This window comes from Malurus melanocephalus, unplaced genomic scaffold, assembly GCF_030028575.1.
Source record: "Malurus melanocephalus ecotype Western Australia unplaced genomic scaffold, MMel_1.1 scaffold_59, whole genome shotgun sequence".
NCBI lineage: Eukaryota > Metazoa > Chordata > Aves > Passeriformes > Maluridae > Malurus > Malurus melanocephalus.
Genome location: NW_026623291.1, coordinates 1180 through 25611, shown reverse-complemented (window position 1 = coordinate 25611; position 24432 = coordinate 1180). Strand labels below are relative to the sequence as shown.

The window sequence follows — 24432 nt, the reverse complement described above, 5'->3', positions numbered from 1 at the left end:
TTGTGACAGCCTGCCTTCTGCACAGATTCTTGTGGGAGAGTCTCTGCATTACACAGACCCTGCCAGCCCATCACAGGACATCCCCTGTGTGCCTSTTTGAAGCTCTACACTCTTGGTTGGTTGCCTGCCTGACAGATTATATTTATTTCAAACCTATGGCATTCAGCACTGAACCTATTTCCACAGTCCAGACTTAGGCTGTTCTGATGCCATTTTCTGTTAACTCCAATCTCCATCCTGCTTTCTGAAAATYATGCTTTCTGCATCACCTAAAACATATGCCTCAAGTATGAGTAACCTATTCTGGTGAGAGAACCTTGTGTTACAGAACAAAACCATTTAGTAGATTACAGTKCTTGCTTCTGTGGTGCTCCCAGGTTTTGGTGGGGCATTTCATCATCGTGAGCAGTGCAGTGGCATTAAGCTGTGAGCAGCMTTTAGCTGTGTCTGCAGCTGCCATGGTCCTGTGCTGCAGCCCTGTTAGGGTGTGTTTGCTGTGTGAGCCTGCCTTTTCCTTGGATTGAGACTCCTCTCAAGGTTTTAGCTGTGCTGTGAMTCAGGACAGTTTCACTGTGCAGAGCCAGGGCAGCATCTGGTGCTGGACTGGTTGCATTGCTGGAGAAATTTTCTCTTGGAGATGCTGGAAACCTTTTGACCTTGACTTGCTGAGAAGTTGAATTTCATGTTTTCTTCCTGTGCTGGCTTTTTTTGCTGTCTGTGTTAGGAATCAGCATTTCCACCCTTTCACATTTCATCACTTCCTTCCTCATTGTGCTGTCGTCACCCKACAAATGAAGCCACCCTCCCATTTCTTATGACCCCGAGTTTCTTAATTARAATCTGGAATTGAATGGTTAATCTGTGTATCTGGCTTGTTTCAGTCTGAGCCTTTCTTCCACCAAGAAAGTCAGTTCAGAAGAATTCATTTGCAAAAAGGAAACTAGGGCAGTAAACTTGAATACCCACTGAGTATTTATAAAAGGAAAAAAAAAAAAAAAAGAAGTTTTGCAAGCTAAATAAGCCTTTCTACACACACAATATAGAAAACTTGACCACTTGTACCCAAGGCAAATTGTGTGGTATTTATAAGGTGTTTGTGGTCTTTGAAAGCCTCATTTTTGTCCTGCTCTGTTCACAAATATAAAGGTGAGATTCTGCTTGTAAACCAGCTCTGGTTTTGAAGGTTGCTTATTCTGCAGTGCATGGAACCTGTCTGGGATGAAAATSCCCATCCTGTCTCGCCAGCAGCTGCTCTGTCCTGGCACTGAGTGCTGAGTACCTGGGCTCTGCTGCCAGGGATGGATTGCAGCTCCAGGGGCCAGGGCCTCCAGCATTGCAATCACTTCTGTGCTGGGTTTGCAGCTTTCCTTCTCCACTTTCCTCACTGTGAAGTCAGTTTTATGATTGCTGAAAAATAGTATTTTAGCAAGTGCTTTAGCGGTGCTGTGTGATTTAGTGCGTGCTAAAAAAATAAAATCACTTTTGGTCATGATGTAGGGCTGTATAACCGAAACTGTGTTTTTCAAAACAACTATTGTTTTATTATTTTTAACATTTCCAGGGAGGGATGAAACGATGCAGCCAGCCAGACCATCATTCCTTGAATATTTTGAACAGAAGGAGAAGGAGAATCAAATCAATAGCTTTGGGAAGAATGTGTCTGGCCAGACAAAAAATTCAACTGATTGGAAAGTACCACAGGATGGAGACTACGAATTTGTAAGTCTATACTTTGAAATTCAATCAATGTGACAATCTTTAAGAATTTTAGTCAGCTGCCATAGGATTATTTCTTGTTTTGACAGACTAATGGAAACTTGAGGAGGTTCTAATTGCTAATGCATTTGGATGGGGCATTTTGAAAAACTCGTTTTCTTTATGTGTTTCTCAGTAATCATAGCCAGTCATTATCTGTAAACTTTCCTTGTTTAAAAGCAAACAAAGGAACAAAAAAGCCTGAGGATATGAAGATATAAGCTGTCTTGCTTTACTTTCTCATTACGCATTTAAAATTTTTAAAAAATAAACATCCAGATGGCAGTTGGAAAATGCAGATCCTCAGTGTGTAGTGTTTGACAAAGAACAGTATTAGAACCATTGAATTTCCTTGTTTTTCTCAAGCTTTGGCACTGGGTTTTRTTTTATTATATAAACATCAAGATTGTCTTCATTTCTCTTTCCAAMTCCTTATTTTCATTCTTTATAACTAAGGCTGACATGCTCAGAATTTTCAGGAACTTTTCAGTMGTTCAGAGAAAGAGCTATTATTCATAAATTTGATTGAATTTTTTTTTTTTTGTAAAATGTAAAATTTCCCGTTTGCTTCCAAAAAATCAGAAGATGCTGAACATTGTTCCCTCTTCATTTTTCTTCAGTGATCTTTCCCTGCAAGCACTCGGTGCTCTGTGTGCCCTTTCACTGCCTGTTCGTGCTGCCTGTGGTCCAGGCAGTAGCTGGTGATTTTTACAAAGTGTGCAAAGAAAAATCCCTCTGCTATTCRTGACTGGAGGAGATGCCTGGTTTTGAGGCTGGAATAATAGCTGGAGTTTTTCCTTCTCTTYCTATAGACTGTGTAGATTTACTGCTGTGATTTTGTTGCCTTGGCTGCTGCTTTTCTTATTTTCTTACTCAGGCTGCAAAGAATAGCTGAGGGGACCTCCTGCATTCCCTCCCTCGTAGCTCTTTGCACTCCTTTCTCTTTGGTCTCAAGGCATAAATAAGTTTTGTGCACAAATAAACCTTAAACTGCCTGTGTGTTGCAGAGTCTGGGTCAACAAACAATTCCAGTCGAGTCAAATATTTCATTTATCTCATTCGCCTCGTGCTGTACCTTAATTGAATGATAAACAATTGCTTTTCAACCTGTGGCATTTCCCAGGAGAGATGGGCTGCTTCGGACTATCTCTTCTGAGTCTTTTGTAGTGTGCAGAGGATGGCCCAGGGGGAAATTTGCTGTAATTATTTTACTTTGTAATTGGGTTGATAACAAATTTAGTGGTGTATTTCCTCTGAGTGGGATGTGCTCCCCTGGGCACAGCAGGCAACACAAGCAGAGGTCGGTGCCTTTCCACCAAACAGGACCCACAAATATTTTTAGAGCAKGAAAAGCAGCTCTTTTGACACACGTGACCCTGTTTACTGATTTCCTTTGGTACTGCAGCATTGCCTTGTGCACAGATTCCCAGTGTGCTGGAAGCAATAAAAGCGAGCAATAAATCGGCCTTTGGGTCACCTTTGTGAAGTAATTTGTAGAATTTTCACTTCCCAGCTGTATGTGTTTCTCCAGTTCAGTTGTGTGTGATTGTACCAGCCTGCCTTGCATGTAAATTTTGGAACAGAGCTACTTTTTTTTTTTTTTTCTGTAGGATGAGAAAATTGCTTGAAAGCAGCCTTAATAAATAACGTGGGTGTTTGCATAGTCCTTATCTGAGGGTTAATAGCAAGCTCACRTTGTATAATGTATTGAAAGACTTAMAAYCATGTATTTTTCTCATTTGGSAAAAAATTGATTGATTTGATGGCTAACTGTGGGTAAAAGTCATAWTATTAATGATTTTAATTGAAAGCATCAATGCAATAAGCACTGGGAAATAAGAAAAAAAAAAGCATTCATCAGTTGTACCCAGTACATCYGTCCTAGACCTGCCTGCAGCTAAAACTTCTGCATTGTCAAAGTAGGCAGGTTTGAGCAGCCTTTTTCTACAGAGTTTGCAGCATTCCAAGTAGAGATGAGATCAGTGAGATGCAGGGTAAATATTAGTTCCTCTGGGCCCTAGGAAATGATTGAAATATTATTGCTTTCTCCTACTGCAGACTAGATAAATATACCTTCACTTCTTTTCTGTATTCCTCTCCCTCCTGTGTGACTAGCACCTGGAGTCTCCTGTCTTCCAAAAAAAACAAAAAAAAAGGGTGGTATTAAATTACAAAAGATTTTTGCTCTTTTTTTCCCTGTGGCAAAACCATTTGACCTTTTCTTGACTAACATTGTTCTTCTGAAGCAGGCAAATAAGACACTATTTATATCACAATGGCAATGTCACATTGGATGAGGGTTAAATTGAGTCAACCCCATGCACTGCAGAGCTGAAAACCCAGAGATCCCGTTCTGAAAGGTGAGGAACTCCATTCCTCCTAAATGTGATGCTCTGGCTTTGTACTAGCTGTGATCAGAGATGGCATTAATCCAGAGTATTTCCAGAAAAGCATTTCCAGCTTGGGATCCTGAGGTAGAAGTTGTTRTTGACTGATTTGTCAGTGCCTGGTGCTGTTAATGTTTATCCCCTCTCACTTTTCTTTTCAACGAGGATCTTTTAAGCCCTGATTGACTACAAACAATATTTTCAACAACATTATGATTTATTTAACATGGGGAGAAAAATACTAATTATGGGTAAAAATTCTTGCTTTTAGGAAGAATATARCAAACTCTAACAGGAGACTGCTGCAGGGGTAGGCTGATAATGGGCAGGCTGCATTGTATGGAGAACTCCTAATTGCCATAATCAGATCTCAGAATTTTTGTAGCTGAATTTAATTTTGCCAGTGAGCATTAGTCACATGCTGTTGCACAGACTTAATAATGCTAGAAGATTTGTTTAGACAATGTCCTACATTTTTTCACTTWAATCTTTCAGTGGTGTTGTAACATACAGGAAAATTAGTTGTGTAGTGTTTCCTTCCCTTAAACACAACAAACCCTTTACTTCTTCCTATTTTAAAAGCCTTTTAACTSCTCTGAGCAGGTCAATATTCTAATATCACTTGTGGCTAATGTAGAATCACTTGTTTTTATTCTGGCTCTGCTTGAAAGGCCCTCAGTGTTGCCAAACCTATTGTAGCACATATTTGTGGATCAGCCAGTCTTGAATGTTTTGTATTACATCAGTAATCCTTTTACTGAAAGCCTGTTTTGTTAGCAAATTAGCAGGTGCCAGCCACTCCTGGCTTATGGCAGCTGTGACAACACTGAAACCTTTTCAATTTTATTTCATGAGTGTGGTTCCACATGCAAAAAAAATCAGTGGCAGTTGAGCCCCAATCAATATCAAATTTTGCCATCATGATGCAACTGCTGGGTTTTTTAATACCTGTAGCATTGACCTTAGGTCAGGTTTTGCTGTAATTCTRAGTCACAWTTTTTTCAGTTATCAGTGAATTGACCTTAGGTCAGGTTTTGCTGTAATTCTAAGTCATAATTTTTTCAGTTGTCAGTGAATTTTTGCTACCCTGGGGGCTCATTTTGGATGTGAAGTCAAAACCACTGCTGCCTCGGTGCTGGGAAGGAAGGTAACAACCAGAAACAAGGTTTATGTCTCTTCCCTAAGAAGTGTGCTGCTTCTTTTGGAAAGGCCTTGATTTGCTTGCATGTGCAGGGTCTTGGTGAGTCAGACCTTTCCCATTCCTGCAATTATCAGCAGCTCTAATTTGGGTCTGTCCTTCTCTCTCTTTGGCTTAATGAAGAGGATCTGCATTCACAGGTCTCATTGAAGCAGGAACACTTTGGAGCACAGCTTCTGTCCTCACAAAAATCAAACTAACATAAAACCTTGAGMATGTCAGGCTTTGCAGARGGGGAAGGAGTAGAGATGGGCAGTTTCTCAGATTTCTGTGGAAGGTGGCTGTTGCCGTGGCCTTTGGTCACAGTGTCACCACCCTGCAGCCTGCTGRGAGTGAACCTGTGTTTCATCTCTGTGTTCCCATGCTGTCAGTGCCATTTTCTGCATTAGCTCATCTTTTTAGCTCCCTCTGAGCTGTGTCTCACTGGCTGCTGATGGGAATTCCTTTGGACAGGAAAGATTGCTGTGATTTCCCCGGATTCCAGAACAGACTTCATCACTCCTCAGTGCGCGGTGTCATCTGTTTCTCTGCTGCTGGGGAACACTGTCCTGCAAGCAGTAGAGCTGTGGCTTAGGAAAATTTTCCTGTGCAAAATAAAGGAGGATGAGCAGGAGGTGTTAATTGCCTCTAATTGGGAGGAAGAATATGAGTGCTCCCCATCTGCCACCTTTGTCAGGGCTGCATAGGCAGAGCCCCCAGGTACCAGAACAATTTTGGGCTCCTTGGTCTCCTTGCCAAGGATGGGAAGAGAAGGAGCTTCACTGAGCTGCAGTTGTGGGGTCACACCCAGCTCTTCCCCCAGMTACAGATCTCTGGAAGCAACAGGCCAGACAACTGGAAAAAGTGCTCAGGCCACAATTTGCTGTCCATACATGTTTYCTCCATGGAATGTGCTCCTTAAAATACACCAGTTTTGAAATGAGGCATCTTCATTTCCAAAGCAGACCTCTTACTGTGGTCTCTGGTTTTGTTTGCTTACCCTGAGTCCTGCCCAGGGCTCCTTGGGACTGGAAGCTGTAGGAGTTGGATTCTGACTCACCGAGCCAGTGGGACAAAAGGAGTGGACAACAGAAATGAATTTCACACTTGGCATTGCAGTTTGTTCACGTAAGAGACAAAGCAATGGTCTGGCAACTGGTTGAAGCAAAACATCGAGAAAACCATTAAATTTTAATTAAGTCCCATTTCTCAAAGTATATTTGCATCTTTTGGAGATCTTAAATWACTTGCACTGCAGGAGTTGGTATCACAACTGCAGTTTCCTTCAAACAGCTGAATAACTGTATGTCCATTTATAAYTATTTGGTAGGAAACTGTGGTATTTTTTGTGTGTGTATGTAAGCGGCTCCTAGCCAGGGCTTTTAACAGATACTCCTTATATTTTTCTTTTTTACMAGTATAATGTAGATAAAAGCAAACATTCCTCTTCACTGAGTGAAGATTTTTTTTTTTGAAGTAGCAAAGAAAAATAAAATTTTCTGTGTACTGGAGACAGTGTTCCATTATGCTGATCTCACCTGGGATGTTCTGTTATTATTTGTATCCTCGTTTTTCTGTGCTTTTACTTAGTAGTTCAAACATAACATTGGAAACAGATTTTTAAAATAAATAAATAAATAAGTAAACCCACTTCTGATATCTTTACCAGCAGAAAAGGAAAATGTGTTGTTCTAAAGATGCCTTCAGCTTGTTCAGCCTGAACAACGTGCTGTTTGCTTGCAGTGAGGATGTGAATGTGAATCTGTTTCCTTCCAGTTTGACAAATGAGGTGTTGGTGTGCTGGCAAGAAACTAAAGTTGCTGAAGAGTGTACAGAAAGCTGAATTCTTTCAGAGCAAGGCTGTCAGAGCATCAGGATGATGTTGTATTTTTGATTCTGGGGKTAGACACCAGCCTGGCAGTACCCACAGATCAGATTTGCTTGATGTGGTCCAGGCAGGAGGGATCCAGACATGATGGAGGGCACTGGGCTGCAGTGAGGATGCCCTCGGGAGCACCAAGTGCTGCCCAGCCTGGCACCAGCTGGAATCTCAGGAGCTGGAATTACAGCTGGAATTACAGCTGCTGCTGCCCCTGTGAACAGCTGCAGTTAAAGTGGTCATCCCTCAGCTCAGCTCAGCTCAGCTCAGCTCAGCTCAGCTCATTGCCTCTCCCAGCCCAGTGCTGAAGAATGGCTGCATCCTGGAACCATCTGTTTCTTTCACTGGAAGTGATTTATAGGGAGGAACTGTTGGAGGGCAAGTGATTTATTGCTTATCAATAACAGTAAACACTCGCTGCTTTACAATGACCAGAGTGTCTAATTTATTGTATTCTGTCTGTGAAGGTGTCATTTGTCTTGTGAGCAGCTCGTTGTCTGCCAGTACCTGGAACATTCAACGTCTKGGGTTTCTCTGAACATCCATTTGGATAGCATTTGTTAGCAATCTAATATTGATGCTTTATAGCTTTACTACCTTTTGTCCTTTTAAAAGTTCAATCGATTAAAAACTTGAGAGTATTTTCTGTGCCRTTGCCAGCTTTGAAAATGATGGCAGACTGAATAATTGGCTCTTTTTTTTTTTGTTGGAACTGGTCTTTGGGTCTTTGCTAGCAATAGGAGGAAGGCGTGCTGAGGATACAGGGTTAAGGTAGATGCTAGGAGTATTTGCATTRTATGAGTAAGCTGCTGGTGTGTGACTTTTTATAATTTATCATTTTATAGTGTTTCCTGACTTTGCAGTGATCCTCTTAGGTTTATCTTCTTTTTACTCCTGCCTTTTAAGCAGCTTGGTAAAGTTGTCAGATGCAGGCCTCTGCACTAATCTTTCTGTTCCTACTTTCTTCCATCCAAATTACTCAAGTGAGTAATTTGAGCTGGTTACTAACACACCAGAAAGTCTGTTTGCTTGGTCAGGAGCAAAAAAAGCTGTATTAGAGAGTGCACATTTGTAGGTCATGTAAATGGCATTGCTGAAAGTCAAATAATCTTGAAACTTCTATTGAATTATTATGAACCTAGATTACATTCTTTATTTTCTAAGAGAGCACATTTCTCTGACCCTTGTCTGATGAATTAAGATTGATTGTTCAAAAAATTCATTTGAATAYGTATAGTTTTGTGTAGAAGAAGAAAAAAGTTTGGGTATAGTAGAGCTTTTTTCRGTACCAAAAATACATTTTTCGAAGACCAAACTAAACACTCTGAGTGAATCTTCAAGGATTTCTCTGTCCAAATGTTTCTTCCCTTCATCTATCATGAACTCTCCTTTTTCCCAGTGGTGACTGGAATAAAAATTACTTCTCAGGCACTGATTTCTTCCAATGGTCTTACTTGGAACATAAAGTGAACTTATTTGCTGGGGCATTCATCAGTTTGAGAGATAAAACCAGATCTGGGCTGGCTGATAGATATCTCTGTCTAGGCCCTATGGAACTAGGGCAGATTCCTGGTTGGAAAGCAAGGAAACTTGAGATACTTATTTCTTTGGTGCTGTATCTAAAATAAAGATTTCTTTCTTTGGGAGAGCATTAAGGCTATTTTTTTTTTTTTTTTGTGGGAGGGAGGGAAACAAACTTGAATAAAAGGACTGTTTTTCTGACAACAGAAGGCAGTCCAGGATAGACAACTATTAACTGACAAACCTGAATTGTACCCCCATGGTATCTCCTGCTTATTRAGGAAGATTTTGAAGTATATTACCTAGATGTAGTTCCACTGTGAAGTATGATTTATAAAAAGAGACAGGTTTTCGTGATGTTTTATTCATTGGTTTTAAATGTCACCTGTCTTGATTCATAACATTGACATCCTTTGAATGGGTTTCCTTTCTTTTTTTCTCTTCAACCATCTGCCAAGAATTTTTAAAGCTCTGTTAATTGTTCATGTCTCTTTTAAGCATTACCTTTCCAGCATATTTAGTATGTTCTTCCCAGCAAATACTTTTAACTGGTGACATCTTTATTAAGGACAAATGGTTCATTYTGTCACCTTGTAGTCAAACAGTCTTTTTAAAAATAAGCTCAGGAGCAGCTTGCTTCTCTCTTTTATTGTTTKTTAAGTGGTCTTGAATCTTCTGTAACATTTCCATGAGGAAGATACTCTGAACCTTATTGCAAACCTTGTGGGATTCATGGCTGTGTCAAACCTCCAGTGTGATTCACAGCAAGCTCTGGGTATGTAGGTTTGATAAACCTTTCCAAATTCCCTTTATAACAACAACAACAAGAAGAAGAATATACCACATTTGGTTTTAAAATTTGTTAGCAATATTTAAAATTGAAAAAGGTATTCAGTGCCATGACTCCTGTGTGTGCTGGGGAAGAGAATAGATTCCTGCTCTCTTCCATTTGGTAACAGGGTCATTGCTCACCACCTGCTTTCACTTCAGAGCAAACTGACATTGATTGCAAAGCACTTACTGCCACAACTTGCTGTCAAATTTTCATTTTTTGCTATATTTTTGTGTATAGCAGGCCTTCTGTGACATGAGGCTTTTAGATGAAACTTGCAGTGAGTGGGAAGTAAAATGAGTTGCTGCAGTTTGTGTCGAACTGCTTAGGTCATAGCCCTTAATGGAGGCTGAAATAATGTAACCTGAAATCGACTTCATATCAGAGTACTCAGACTTGTAAATYCAACATCCTGGGCTATCTTTGAGGCCCCTTGCCTACTCTAGATTTAATCWGCTGAGACATTGACTGAAAGTTTTGTGGATGAACTAAGTAACAGAACTTCATCCTGGGTCTGTGATTATTGGATTTGTTCCACTACTGCTGCATGTTTTAAGTTCAGGCTGCAACATGCATTTCTGCTTTGGGAGAGTGGGGAGAGGAATTAGTAATTGAAGGTGTGATGCTGAAAAAATAATGTCTGAGCACAGTGAATTCTTTAGAAAACCTGTTTGAGCCTTGTTATGCCTTGAGATGTGTTTTCAGGGCTGGATGTGTTCTTGGCACAGCATCTCCCTTAAAGAAAGAACACTGCTGCTGAAACGAGATCTATTTAAAATGCTTCTAAAATCTTCTTCCAGCTCATCTGTCAGTACAAATGTTTGTAAAGGGTAATGTAGCCTAAAAAAAAAGACAAGCTTGTCCAGGTTTTTCTCATCTGTAGCAAAAAGGGCTCCTTTTGGAGACTCTGCATGGGGAGTYTGTTAGAGCTGCTCTGGATTGCCTCTTGAGGGATGGAGTCAGGACCATCTGGAAAAGCCAGGGGATGAAGGCTCTGTCAGCCTCTGTGAACACTTTCCAGTGGGCAGGGTCTCACCTGACTGCTGCACCTGCTGCATTTGACCTTGTGCAGCCTCTTCTTGCATTTCTTTCAAACCTGCAGAAGCATCGAGGTGTTGCTTATTGCCGGYGTAACCTTGGGGTGTCTTGGATCAGGTATTGGGGTGAAATCCTTCCTTGTGAGGGTGGGGAGCCCTGGCACAGGGTGCCCAGAGAAGCTGTGGCTGCCCTGGATCCCTGGCAGTGCCCAAGGCCAGGCTGGACAGGGCTTGGAGCACCCTGAGACAGTGGAAATTGTCCCTACCCATGACTGGATGACTTTTAAGGGCCCTTCCAACCCAAAGCATTTTATGATTCAGAATCAAAGCTTTGACCTTCAGGAAGAGGGAGAAAGAGCAGCTTAATACATACAGAGTGATACAGTTTGAAAGAAATATTATTCAGAAATTAAGTGTTTAATTCSTTCTTGTTTTGTGCCTTGCCATTGTGCAGGGCCATTATAAATGGATGCCCAAGTAATAGTGAACAACTGGGTAAACCTTTCATGTTGAACTGTGCAGGTTCATGTGACGTGAATTTTGAGGAGATGCTTCACTGGGAGATTGCCCCAAATTGCATCTTAAATATTAAACACATGAGCCTTGGTTTTAAAGACAACTAYATGGACATGCAGTTATTTACTTTCTCAGAATGCCCTGGAAATTTCTGTAATTCAGTCTTTTGTCAAAAAGCTTTTAATTCTCTCTCCTGTCTTCTCTGCCTTCAAACTGCAGCTGTTTCCTCCTTTCCTTCAGWGAAGGAGGGGAGGCAGAGCAGCACTGGACCAAGGTTTTGTAATAAGCYTCACTTTTGTGTCAACAACGTGGGGTCTTCCTGGAAACAAACCCCTTTTAGCAGCTCTYCTGGAGCTGGAAATAAAGTGGGAGACTAAGACTCAAAAGTGTTTGTTGAATAAAGTTTAATACTCTTGAGTGTTAAGATAAATAAGCCCAAGTTATTTAAAGCTATAATGGCTTTTTGCCATGGATGATGTAGTCTTAAGCCTCTGAAACTGAAATGTGTTTTAAGCCTTCTCTGTGCCTTGCAGATTTGAGTGTGTGAAGTCTTCAGATATGTTAATGATGCTTCTTACTCCACATCATTAATGAAGGCTGTGTTCAAGTACTGATTTAGTGTTAATTAATTGGTTACCACTTCATTTGTGTTTCACACTGAGCAATATTGTATGAATGGATCATTTTGAGTTCAGGTATTCTTGCTTTTTCAGTTGTTCTGCTTTATTCAGTATAAGTGATCCTGAATAAAGCAATTAATTGTTAATCCTTCGGCAAGTAGAGCCCTTAGGAGCAAGGGAGAGGAGTGAAGGGTACCTGGGATTGGAAGGAAGCTCTGTTATGGACATATGTGCCCTTCCTAGCAGAACTTAGTTAAACCTTTCAGATTTGTAAAAAAAACCAATTGTTTGGTTTAAAGGAATTAGCATTTTCTGACAGATTGTTTTTTTTTTTAAAAAAAAGAGTGAAACCCCACGTTGGTCAGCTCTGTATTTTATAGTTAGAATTGTGCAGCTAGCCAGATCCTCAAAGCCCAATGACATGATTTATTTTAGCATGTTCAGAGGTATTTTTATACTCTTACTTAAGAAAATTAAATCATAATCACTTAGAGACAGTAAAAAACCCTGCTGTTTTTATTTAATCAAACCTCTGGCAAGCAAGTGCTTTTTAAAAGCAAATGGTGCTCCTTTTTTGCACTTTTTTTTTTCTTTTTTTTCTTTTTTTCTTTTTTTTTATTTTTGCTTGCTTGTCCAGACAGGCTGACCTTTTAGCTTGGTTTGTAATTCAGTTATTTTTTTTTATTTTTGCTTGCTTGTCCAGACAGGCTGACCTTTTAGCTTGGTTTGTAATTCAGTTACTGAAAAAAGAATAACAGTGTGATAACTTGTATTTGTCGTTATAGGAGTAGTCAGCCACTTTCCGAGTTCCTAAAGGATTTCAGGGTTTGGACTTTGTGAAGTTCAGTGCTGCAGAATAACACTGACACAATTTGTCATTCCCTTTGTTTAGATTAAGTGTGTACAGTACTTGGGATGATTTTGGAAGTGAATGGGGCTATTCATACTCATAATTGACACTAAGGCTAAAAAAGGAAATTTAATCTTGGAGCTTAGAAGATTAAAATTAATTGCTATTTTCTTAAAAAGCTTTATTTTTTTTAATGAACACTCAGCACCCATATCAATGAGCAGGGTTTGAGCTTTGAATGGGTTTTCTTTCTTAATATTTCAGGACAATGCTGAGRGTAATAACGGTTTGCAGAGGTTCTATGGGACCAAAACTTTTCTGAGCCCTGTGAGGATTAAGCAGGGATTGGTGGGGTTCAGTTTTTGGCTGGGAGCAGCCCAGGGGTGTTCACCAGGCTGTGGTGTCCCCACAGTTCTGCAGTCCCTGCTGTCTATAGGGTCATAGAAGGGTGGCACTCATGGCCCTGCAGTGATTCTGTAGGGATGGTACAGACACCTTGGGCTGGTGTTGGGAGCCTTTATTTTAATCAAGTGAGCAGAGCTACATGGCAAATTAACTGGAATCCTTCCTGGCATCATAGCAATAAGGTGCTTCACTTCCAGTACTCATAAAACCCCACATCTGTGTAAGTGAGGTGGAGCCATCCCAAACACTTCACKTGAGAGGCTCTGGGTCTCCCCTGATATAATTCTCTATTAAGACACATTTCTCCAGTCCAGCTGAGGATCAAAAGCTGAGCGTGTGGCCATGTCCATCTTTTCTTCCTCAAAAAGTGATGCTGTGACTGCACTTAGATTTTTAACTGGCTTAAGCTGGCCTGACCTCTAGGTCAGATGATGATCTCATTGAAAGTGTTATTTCTTTGTGAAGGCCATCTGCTSTTCAGGTGAGCTGGCCTGAGAACAGTCTCCAGATGTGCTCTGATCACAGCTCCTGTTTCTTTTCATTGGGAAGTTGTAGCTGCAGTGCTGTTTTGGCCAGTGCTGGATGCTGCAGCCCGTGATGTGTTTTGCCAGTACATTGCCTAAATAATTAAGGTGCRTTAAAAGCAGAAGCTTGTGCTGCTGAGACTTATTTTTCAAATCTTTTGAAAGATTAATATCTGTATTTTTAATCTTGCATGAAATCCCACAATGAGCGTGTTTCATCTGCTGCTTTCATAACAGTGAGAAACTTCCCTGACATGCTGATGCTAAAAGGGAGGAAAATCAAGATAATTAGTGCTTGTGTAGGCACCAGGGCTTGTTCTGATTTRCTGCAGCCCCTCTGTAGCATGGCTGTTCTGCCTGACAGATCTGTGAAGTTGTAGGGACCTGACGGATGAGGAAAAATAGTCAGAAAGTGCCAATGAGTCCTTGTGTCCTTTGCATTTGGCAACTTARAGTGAATAAATAGTTAATGCCTGCTCATACATTACATCAAGGCTTCCTTGTGCTGGAAACGTAAACGAGAGCAAGGCACTTAATTTTTAGAGCGGTGATTGAAAGGATGCCAAGTGGTATTGAGGCAGCATTTCAGGAAAACTGCTATGGGAAAAAATGGCATGCCATTCCAACACCAATTTATATCACCATCCTCAGGATCTAAAGTCTGGAGCRCTGCTTAGAGTGAGAAATCACCTTCTACATTTAATTTTGGCCAGAGAAACTGAATACTTACTTTTTTTTTTTCTGCTTTAAAAAAGTGCACAGTACTTTTGAGTAATCTGTGTCCTTGGAGTATATTTGATATGAGCATTTAATTGATACCGTGTTTAACCAGTCTTTCAAGTTACAGGAGGCTAATTCCAGGATAATCTGGGCTCTTTCACTTGTCAGAGCTCACATTCATGAATCCTTGACATCCCTCCCTGGCTCATGCTCTCTGTGGCACCCCTGCACTCTCACCTGCTGCAGGCTGAGCTCTGYCCCAAGCTGGCTGCTACAAATAGTCACAGCACCCAAAAATAAAACCCCCTTTGAGGAGGTGGCAGAGGAAAAGTTCAGAAGTTGAGGTGGATACAGGTCAAACTGATCTGCAGGGTTCTGGAATTGGTTTTATCAGACTGGAAGCATCTTGATAGCCTTGGTGATAGCCAMGGTCAAGTGAAGCAAGAGTTTAATTATTCTCTTCTGTGAAGAGCCTCCCTTCCCAAAGGACACCTGAACACTTRATTTAACTTGTAGGAATTGTTTTGTACTCRTCTGTGATGTGTWGCCACTTCTGCTGTCAAGTGTGATYATCAGCAGCCTCCCATGAGGGGCTTCCACACAATTTTASTCCCAGTTGGTTGTTCTGGTTTTGTTCTTTTGAAGTACACTGTTGCTGCTGTATKACCCTAGTAATACTTTTCATTATCTCTAACAGCAAAATCCTATTTAGCATTTAATGTTTAGCATAGCTTGTGTAACTGCATTTGGGTAAAACCCCTTCTCAAGCCATGTTTAGAGTTTGTCTGTCTAAATACACACAAATAAATGACAGGTTGTGCTCCCTTCTGATGGGGTTGATGAGTTTCTTGGGTACTTTGGTCACTGGGTATGCTAGATTGCAGCATAAAACTAAGCTTAAAAGGAAGCTATAACAACAAAAGCTGTGCTAAATAGACAATTAATTTGTTTTTTCCTTAGTTGCCATCTAGCTCGTGTCTTTAGTACTAAGAATTTTATTTCCCTGCGTAGCGTGGGAAGCTGCAATTTTATTACTTCTGTATTTTAGTCTTCAAACTCCCACTGCCCCTTATGAAGTGATAATTGCTAAAGCCAGTTTTTCTAAGGGCTATATAAAACTTTAAAGTTTGACATCAAGTTATGTTGAGCAGTAAATGTCACCTGGAATAACTGGGTGAAAGGCAGGCAGAGCGATTGCTGCAGCTGGGTGTTTTCTTCCTAAAAAGCCATGGGCTCCTGGGAACAGTGGGAGGATATTCAGAAAATACTCTGAGCCATGTGGAAGACAAGTGTTCAAACTCACAGAAATCATGGCAGAGGGATGTGACTAGAGGGCTATGGAAGAAAGGAACAATTTCCTAATTTTATTTGTAGGATTTGCTGTAGTATCAAGACCTTCTGAAAATGTCCTTCTGAAAAACTGTTCAAATGCTTTCTTCATGAGGAAAGTAACTTCATCTCACCTGTGTCACATATATTCCAATTTTGTTCCACACATATTGCAGGGTCCATCTGTATGTTTAAAAAGTGATGGTAGAACAAATGCATCTCTTTCCAGAGCATAGAGGGTGTTCATGTTTGGCACAAGCGTCAGGGTTTCAAAGGCAGTGTTTAAAAGCAAAGCCCAGATAGCCTGAAACGTTGCAGATAAGCAAAGAAAAGACTTTGTGCTAAATGCAGGGATCAAATTCAGTATCAGTGAGGAAAAAGAAAGTTTCATGAGGAACATGTTTTCCACTTGCCCCAAGATAATATTTTTTGATTCCTGTGCAGTCAGTGAGCTAGAGCTTGGCCAAAACCTTCTGTCAGGGGAGAAATGTGTGGAAGCTGCTGAGAAGTAGCTCTTTTCTGTTTGATGCTCACAATTCATGCAGCAAGGGGGTTTTGCTGGCAGTGTTTTTGCTAGAGGAGCTAATCAGAATGGTAGCTGAAGGGACTCTGGGGTCACTGGATGGCTGTATTTATGTCAGTAGTGCAGGCTGGTCCAGGCATGGTGACCTTGTGCTGCTCAAGGGCTGTGGAGGGACCAGGGATGTGCCAAATCCCAAACTGGTCAAGCTCCAGACCTTGCAGCAGGCAAAGCAGCACGGGTGCTCCTCTGTGTGAGGACTGTGAGGAGTAAGAGGACTGGGATAAATCACTTGCATCAGCTTCCAATTCAAAAAGTTTTCACCGTTTGGGTTTTTGTTTGGGTTTTGCCGGGACAGGGCAGAGGCTGAGTTAATTCTCCAGTCTTTGTGTTTTACAACAGATTTTTGTTTGTTTGATTTATGTGAAACGGAAATCTGGCATGATCTGTTTAAAAATACCATGGCAAGGTTTTGGAYTGTGTCCTGCTTAGGACAGAGCAGCAGAGGTCTGAAGTTCAGAGCATGATGCCCTTGAATATCAAACCTGTGGCTGTGTCTGACATGTCTGCAGAGAGCTTTTATTTATTCTCCTTTTGCTGCTTAGGCTCATTTACATTCAGTAGAATATCATGTTGCTGTGACACTTTACCTGACTGTAAGAAATGCAAGTGGGGTTGKTTTTTTTTCCCTGTTTTTAAAATGCTGATTTGAAAGAAGTGCAACTCAGAAGCAGTTTGCTGAGTTGAACATTATTCAGAGGGGTAGTTGTTGCAAATCTGTCAGAAATGCTGACAAAGGAATGTCATGAATAGCTTACAAATCTTCTCCTTGAGGGAGAAATKGTATTTCAAATGATCTGCTCCTGATTTGTCCATCACTACTGCATAGGCATGGAAAGGCTGTAGGTTATGTCCTTCCAAAGGATATAATTATGTATGTCCTGCTGAATTATACGGTGGAAATCATCAGCATATTAAAACAAGATGTTGCTGTCAGTGATGTCTGAAGAAAACAAACAGCACAGCCATGGGTGAGAGGCTTTCAGATGAACACTTCCACCTCTGACATTTGTCTTCAGCTGGGCATTTTACAGAGTTAAGATCCTTCTCAAAGCCTCAAATAAAAATGTAACTGTTAATCAGTTAAAAAATTAGTTTTCTCAACATACATGCTTGCTGGGTGATTTTCACTGTGCTCACCATTGTGATAGATTTGTTTGGCCAACCTTAGGACAAGTATTTTGTATCAGGCTTTACATTTGAAATTATATTCCTTCCTTTAAAAGTTTGTCTTAGGTATTTGATCAGCTCGGACAAAAATAGATAGCTTSTACAGAGACAGACTTCTTAGAGCAGAGGAATTGCTGAGAAGTGAGGAGAGGAATGGGACTGAGCCCGTGGCTAAAACCAGCTCTAATTGCAGCTGCTCAGCACTGAGACTTTACCCTGAGTAACTGTCTGTCATAAGATGCTGTCCTTGTCCTTCTTGTCTTATTTTGCTCCTGGCGTTTCTGTAAGAGAATAATGTCAGTGTCCCGGGAGTGCACCGCTGCAGAAACAGATATACTGGAGTCGAAAACTTCATTTCTGGGAGAAAGCCTGTCTGTGGCATTAGCTTACAGTGAAATGTCAGGCAGCAAAGTGAAATGGAGGCCATCACATTGTGAACAGGATTTTTTTTTGTTTTTTCTCCTTCTAAAGATGTGTGTGTGAGTGGAAGGACGGGCTGAGTAATGGCCCAGGGCACATCCCCGGGCTCTTGCTGTCGCAGCCTGAGGCTCAGCAGGAGCTCAGGGCTGGGTGTCCTCTGCTCTCTGTGGTTCTCGTGGTTCTCATTAGCCATGGGGCACCTGTCAGTCTCCCATCAGCTCGTCTGGCCTGAGCAGTCACCTCCTGGACCTTTCACCAGTGCTGCCCTTTTGCTTCTCCCCCTCTTCCAGGAGCAGCATGGAATTCACAGCCAGGGTGCCGCTACTGCAGATGAAAACTCTGCAGTTAGTGCATCGTGACTGCCACAGCACTGCACACAGGATGTTCCTGTGCTCCCAGATTCCTGCACACATGGGCCTGCCTCCCTTCCTTCTCCCACCATCCCCATCCTGTTTACCCCGTGATCAGGCTCCGTGAGCAGCTCTGCGTCACGCAGGTATCCCACTTCCCAGTTGGTTCATATTAATATCAATCTGTGGGCTTTGCCCACTCCAGACTTAGCTCCAGCATCTTCCCTACCGTTGAGCCATCTGTCCTCACAAACACAGTGCTGGGAGCTGTCAAAGCTGTGGTGTCCCTTGGCAGGCAGTTCTTACACTTTGCAGGAGGACTTTGTGTCGGTGTCTGCGGAGGATGTCCCGTGATGCTCCACCCCGTTCAGGGACAGCAGTGGGGCAATGTTTTCTTGCAGCCACTGGACAGACCATCACTGTACATCCTCCCTGCCAGCTCAGGCACTTTGTTTCTGGCTCTGAGCAGCACCTACCACTTCAGGAGGATGGCTCACAGGGCATCCATGGAAGATTGCAGCCCTAGGGCAATTTCTGACATCTAACAGTTGGTTTAAGCCTTGAGCAAGGTGTTTTAGATTTGTTCCAAAACTCTCTTTAAGCAGTCAAGCACTGTGGCTGCTTAGTATATATATTCAGTACTTGTATTAATATTTTCTTCTGTTTTGCATTTTTATTTGACTTTTCAATTCCCTAGACTGCGAGGAAGTGGAATGTTGAATAATTACCTGCTCCTTAATAAATTAGTGTGAAAAGGCAACTGGTGCCATGCATCACCTTAAACTGCTGTCTGTTAAAGTTGCATTAATGTGTATAAATAATATATATCTTTGTGGAGGAAGTGCTTTGTCTTTCTAATGAACAGTTGCCTGATTGGAATGGCTGAAAGACTGTATACCCTGGGCAGAAAGGTTGTTTTACATGTGTCTGGATTATTAAAATGGATTTGTGATCCAGAAACAGCAGCTAGGAGAGATCTTGTTTAGCAGAATATGCTGAAAACTTCAAAAGACATTGTGAGAAATCAGGTAGCAGGTGACTTAGTGATTTGGGGACTGGTATCGCTTCCACCTCAGGAAAAGGGATCAGGATTTCCATATCTTAGTTTTAAGGAGTGATACAAACTGCCATTAAACATTCATTTGTTGCCTTGTAGTGGGCAGCAAACATTTCACTGCGTGTTTTGGTTCAGAAATGGCTTGAAGAATAACCATGACAGCTGATTAATTAACAGCTACACTAGGACAGCCCCACTTGCATGTGAAATAAAGATAAGTCACTAAATTATGATATTTGTTGGAAGTGAAAGAAATGACAGTTTTTGTGCACAAGAAAAAAAAATTGAATTATTTTGCATGTTCTTAGCATCCACAGCAGGTGCTCAGTGATAGCAGGTGCTGCACAGTCATTTCTGTCCTGCTGCAGCAAAACAGTCTCTCCTGTCATCCCTTGGTCTTGGATAGGAAAAGGACTGGTGCTTAAGTAAACATTTGAAGCACTTCCAGTGTCCATATTTTTTAATGTTATCCTAAAATCCTGTCTGTTCCACAGGTTATAATATTACAATATTATATGAAGGCTGTAGCTGTGGACAATCTGGACCATCCCAGGTTACACTTGGCATCTGTAATCACAGAGCAAAACTTTCCTGTGCCAGTTCTTGGCAAATTGGCACAGGCAAAAGAGCCAGTTAAACAAAGGGCAGGCAGAGAGAGAATTCAGGGGAGAGGGAGCTTGTCCAGACAAGCCTGACATCTTCACATGCACAGCAAAATACAAATTGAGCTTGCATATTTTATCAGTATGAGGCTGACCCAAAGTGACCTGGTGTGTGTTTGTGCTCTGGGATTTCTGGTTTAGCAGAGTCTGAATTCCTCACCATGACTGAGATTCAGCCTGGTTGTACATAATTGCCTTTTTTTTCCACATGCAGCTTTTGTTAATGATACGATTTTCTTCCTGTTCCACTCTGTCTCCTTTTGTCATTTAGCATGAGGAGGTTTAGTACAAGGAAAGGGGAGGAGAGGAGAACTTTGCTTCTCTTCCATCTCAATGCAGCATTTCTGTCCTAAGCCTGCAAAATGAAGCATTAGAAAAGCAACTCCTTGGGGGAAACATTTCACTGGTTATTTGTGTGCCTACACTGCCAGTAACCAGAGCATGTAATGTACCTGTGAAATGAGCAGAAGCAGCATCCTGGGGCTCAGGCCAGTCTCACTGAGCTCCCTGTGTTTCCTGGAGATGCACTGTGGTTGTCACAGGCACAGCAGGATCCCTGCAGGCACGTGGATGGTGGCCACACTGATGCTGATGTCTGTTCCTCTTTTGTCTCCCTGCTAGCTGAAGACTTGGAGTGTGGATGAGCTTCAGAAGAGGCTGTCAGCCCTGGACCCCATGATGGAGCAGGAGATTGAGGAGATTCGCCAGAAGTACCAGTCCAAGCGGCAGCCCATCCTCGACGCCATCGAAGCCAAGAAGCGGCGGCAGCAGAACTTCTGAGCCACGGGTAGAACATTCTTCCATCCTCAAACAATCAGCCCCTTGCTTTTATGACTACTGAACAGATTGATTTCTATTGAAATATGCTAGCAAAATAGAGGGCAATACTTCTGCTCGTTTATTTTTCCATAGCACCTTTGTGAACTCAGGAATGCCATTATGTGGAAAATCCTGATTGTATGTTTTAATGTTAGACATATATTTAAAACATTATTCCAAACGAGTTCTGTTACTGCTAGGAAGATCGATTTTAAACCAGAGGAACCAGATAGAAATAGGCTAATGAAAGTTGGCTCACTCTCTTTTCCACTGAACTTTCAGGAGTCCATTTTGGTTTAAGTTAATACGGATTGTTGTCTGTAACAGCTGATTCTTTTGTGGTTTTTTTTTTTTTTGTTTTTGTGTTCCTTTGTGAATGCACAGACTCAATTTCAAGCTGTTAACTGTTTCTTTCTACTGTTAAGGTACTGATAAGTTTTAGGTCACTGAAGAGAGCAGGTGAGAACATGTAGAAACTGTTCCAGCCTTTTGAAAGAAACTTAAATCTCAGTTTTTAAAAAGCCTGTAATAAGCCCCATGCCTTACACTGTGTGCTTTAAGCAAGTGTGGTTTCTTCAAGACCTCAGTTTTGTCCTCGTTTTGTGTATTTTATGAATTTATACATGTAGATAAAGCATGTTGTGCCTCCATAAGAAATTACATTCTGTAATTTAAAATCCACACCCACTTAAAACCAAAAGCCAATCAGTGATCTGATACCCCTTTGTCTGTCTGTTTGGAAATGTCCTTCAGGGAGACCCTGCTGAGAATGGAGTGCTGGGAAAAGGAAACAGTGTTTGGATGGGTGGAAGTTGTGTGAACCTCTCTCAGGAATTAGGTACTTCGGCTGTGTCTAAGAGGACTTAAAAATCTCCACAGCTTGTGAAATATTTTATAGGCTTCATTTCAAATTTACATCTTTAGATGCTTGAATAAAAACTTGATTTCACAATCCTGCACATTTCTGCAAGGTTTAGCACATCGAGAGAGTCAAACTGAAAGTAAAGACTGTTGAATTAACAAAGATGTGCATTTATGATGGTGGAGCAAGGGCGGAGTTTTTCTGGATGAGAAGACAATTACCAGTGTCCTGCTGGAAGAGGTTCAGTCTCTTCCAGTTCCTCTGGATGCTCTTGTGTTGTTTTTTTTTTTAATTTCCCTGCCATCCCTGCCCAGCACAGCTCAATCAGCCACGATGCCCCAAGCGTGTACAATCGCTGTGAGGATGGTGCAATCAGCTCACATCAGAGTGGAGAGTAAAACAAAGCCTGTTTGTAGGGCAGAGGATGAGCAATGCTCTGCCCTGTGGGCTATCACAGCAGAGCCGTGTAGTTTTAAGTGTTCCTAGCATATGATGGAATGTTTGGACAGAGCAAGTGTTCCTACCAATATATTTTTATATAAGAGAGAACAGTTTCCACGTCTGAGCTGGGGCCCTGGTACATCACTGGATGATTAAACAGCAGTGTCTCCTGGATCAAATGCTGCTACAGAGGTGACATGTTCGGTCCATGTTTCTGTAGGGTCTTGTTTCCCCACTGGAGCAGGCTCCTGGCTGCTGCTCGCAGTTCTGCTCCACAGCTGTGAAAGGAACCAAGCCATTCTTACCCTGTGCAGGGCTCATTGCATCAGTTTGTGTCAGTTTGATAATGCAGGGGATCCCAGCTGTCCCTGAGGAAGAGGGAGGCAGAAGGCAGTGTGTGTAGGGTGCTGCAGGGAGGGTTCATCCTGGGCTAACCTGCAATCTGACAGCTTCGGGTGCTGGGGAGCACCAGGGTGCTCATCTGGAATCTGTGCAATAGGCTTTGCCCTGATGGTGTCTTTATGAGGAGTGATATTCATGAGCATCCTCAGCATCAAAGAAACTCCCCCAGCCTGGGAGGGACTGCTCTGTTCTGTATTTGGATCTTGTTTAAGTGACCTGGATGGACGTGGCCCAGCACCTCTGGTGTGACAGAGATCTGTGACACGTAAATAAACTCCTCACTGCCTGGGTGTGGCGTGGGTCACGCCTGTCCTGCTGGAAGGAGGTTTTCCTCTGCACTGTGTAGGTAACTTTGTAGAGATCAGAGGGCATTAGAAACCCCAACTTTTAGGTGAAACACCACGGGGGGGTGTCTATTTACAGAATATGCAACCTGTGACTGCTGTAACTGAATGTAAGCACTCTTGAAATACTCTGCTTTGCTGACGTGGTTGTCTTAAAATACAGCAAACGAACCAAAATAACTAAAACTGGTCCAATGGCTTAACTGTCTTTGAACCTTTCTTAAATGTTTGCAGTGGGTGAGACTTAATGATGTTTCTTGCACTTGGAGCTGTAATGCAGAGGAATTATTTTCTCCTTCACTGATTTTCAATGTGTTAGAGAAAATATTTCTCTTTTTGATCCTTTTGTAGAATGTCTGGGAGCACAGTTCATTTCTCAAAGTCCTCCAAGCTAAGACCAAGGCTGGTACCATAAGGGAAGGCTATTTTGACAAAGTTCTAAGCAAAACAAAAAAGAAAAAAAGCTTAATTGTGAAGCTGCATTCATGTGCTCCTTGGGTCCATCTGCATTGTGGAAAAGGTTCTGGACAAACCATTCTCTTTTCTTCTGAAAACCCAGAGATACTGATGGTGTCGGTCATGTGAGACTTACAAATGTGAAAGTTTGTAGCTTTAACTTTTTTTGTAACAAAGAAATTAGCAACACTGGCATAAACTGCTGACTTGAAATGCTATTTTGTAAGATCTGGCTGTTTGTATATAATAGTGTTGGGTCTTTAGTTTGTATATGTATGAACCAGTAACTTTTGTTGCATTCCTCTCAGTTTGATACCGGAGATTTTGTTTGATCTTTCTCAAATATCTTGCCTTATTTGTTCAAAGGGGCAAATAAACTGTCCCTATCCAAAAGCATCGGTGTTGTGACTCATATTTTATGCATTAAAATCCTTTGGGGTGTTTTTGTTTATCAGGATGGGTTTTAACACGATGCACCTCTAATCAGCCAATGTTATGCAACATTCTGGAGGAGACCACAAGCTTTCAGGAACGCAGGCAGTGAACGTGTCAGACACACATTTGAAAACATTCCTGATTCTGCAGCTCGGGGTGAGATTGTGGATTTGAGGGGCAGGTCTGAGAGCTGCCAGCTCTGTGGGGTTCAGGGGGTGATGCTCAGGCAGCTCCAGCAGTGATGGGCACAGCCCTGCCTGGAGCTCCAGGGGTGTTTGTCCCATGGGTGCTTTGGTGGATGGGGGTGCTGCATTCTGCTGTAGGTCCTTGCTGATTCTGCAGCAGCTTCCCTGAGCCTGCAGGCAGGTTTGGGGCTCGCTACAAATCAATTTATCCACCTTCCTACACAACAGGTGAGGCTAGAGGCTCACTCCTAATTCTGGCTCGCTTGCTGCACTTTGAGCTTTCTAGCTCAGAAAAAGATGAAGCTGACAGTGAGTGGGTGCTGCCTTCCCATGGTGAACTGTTGGCTTCGATGTGGTTTCCCTGAGCAGTTACTAAATCTGTCCTGGAGGGATGACTAACTGGAGCAGAGACAGAATTCATTCAGGAGTCAGCTTTGCTTAGCAATTCCGGAAGAAACAAAATAGATCTGAGCTTTTAAATGTTGGGAAGGAGCATGGAAATCAAAGGGAGGGAGGCTGCCGGCTTTTCTAGTAACTGGGAAAGCCTGGAGCTCTCACATATTCTCAGCAACATTACCAGGAGATTGTGGAGCCCCAGAGCAAAGGGAGGGAGGTTTGTGCAGCCATACCTGGGGACTGTTTGTGTGCCCTCCCTCTGTGCTGGCAGCACTGCATCTGCTGCACACACTTCTGCATG

General features: G+C 42.0%; 1 protein-coding gene across 1 annotated transcript in view; it reads left to right on the top strand.

Moving 5' to 3' along the window:
• Positions 1-23512, top strand: part of STK4 (serine/threonine kinase 4) — a 44702-nt gene extending 21190 nt beyond the window's left edge. The window contains exons 10-11 of the mRNA XM_057365899.1: positions 1562-1719; positions 20413-23512. Coding sequence (XP_057221882.1) covers positions 1562-1719; positions 20413-20571 — 317 coding nt within the window. The 3' untranslated portion in view covers positions 20572-23512. The remainder of the gene's footprint in view (positions 1-1561; positions 1720-20412) is intronic.
• The last annotated feature ends 920 nt before the right edge of the window (positions 23513-24432 follow it).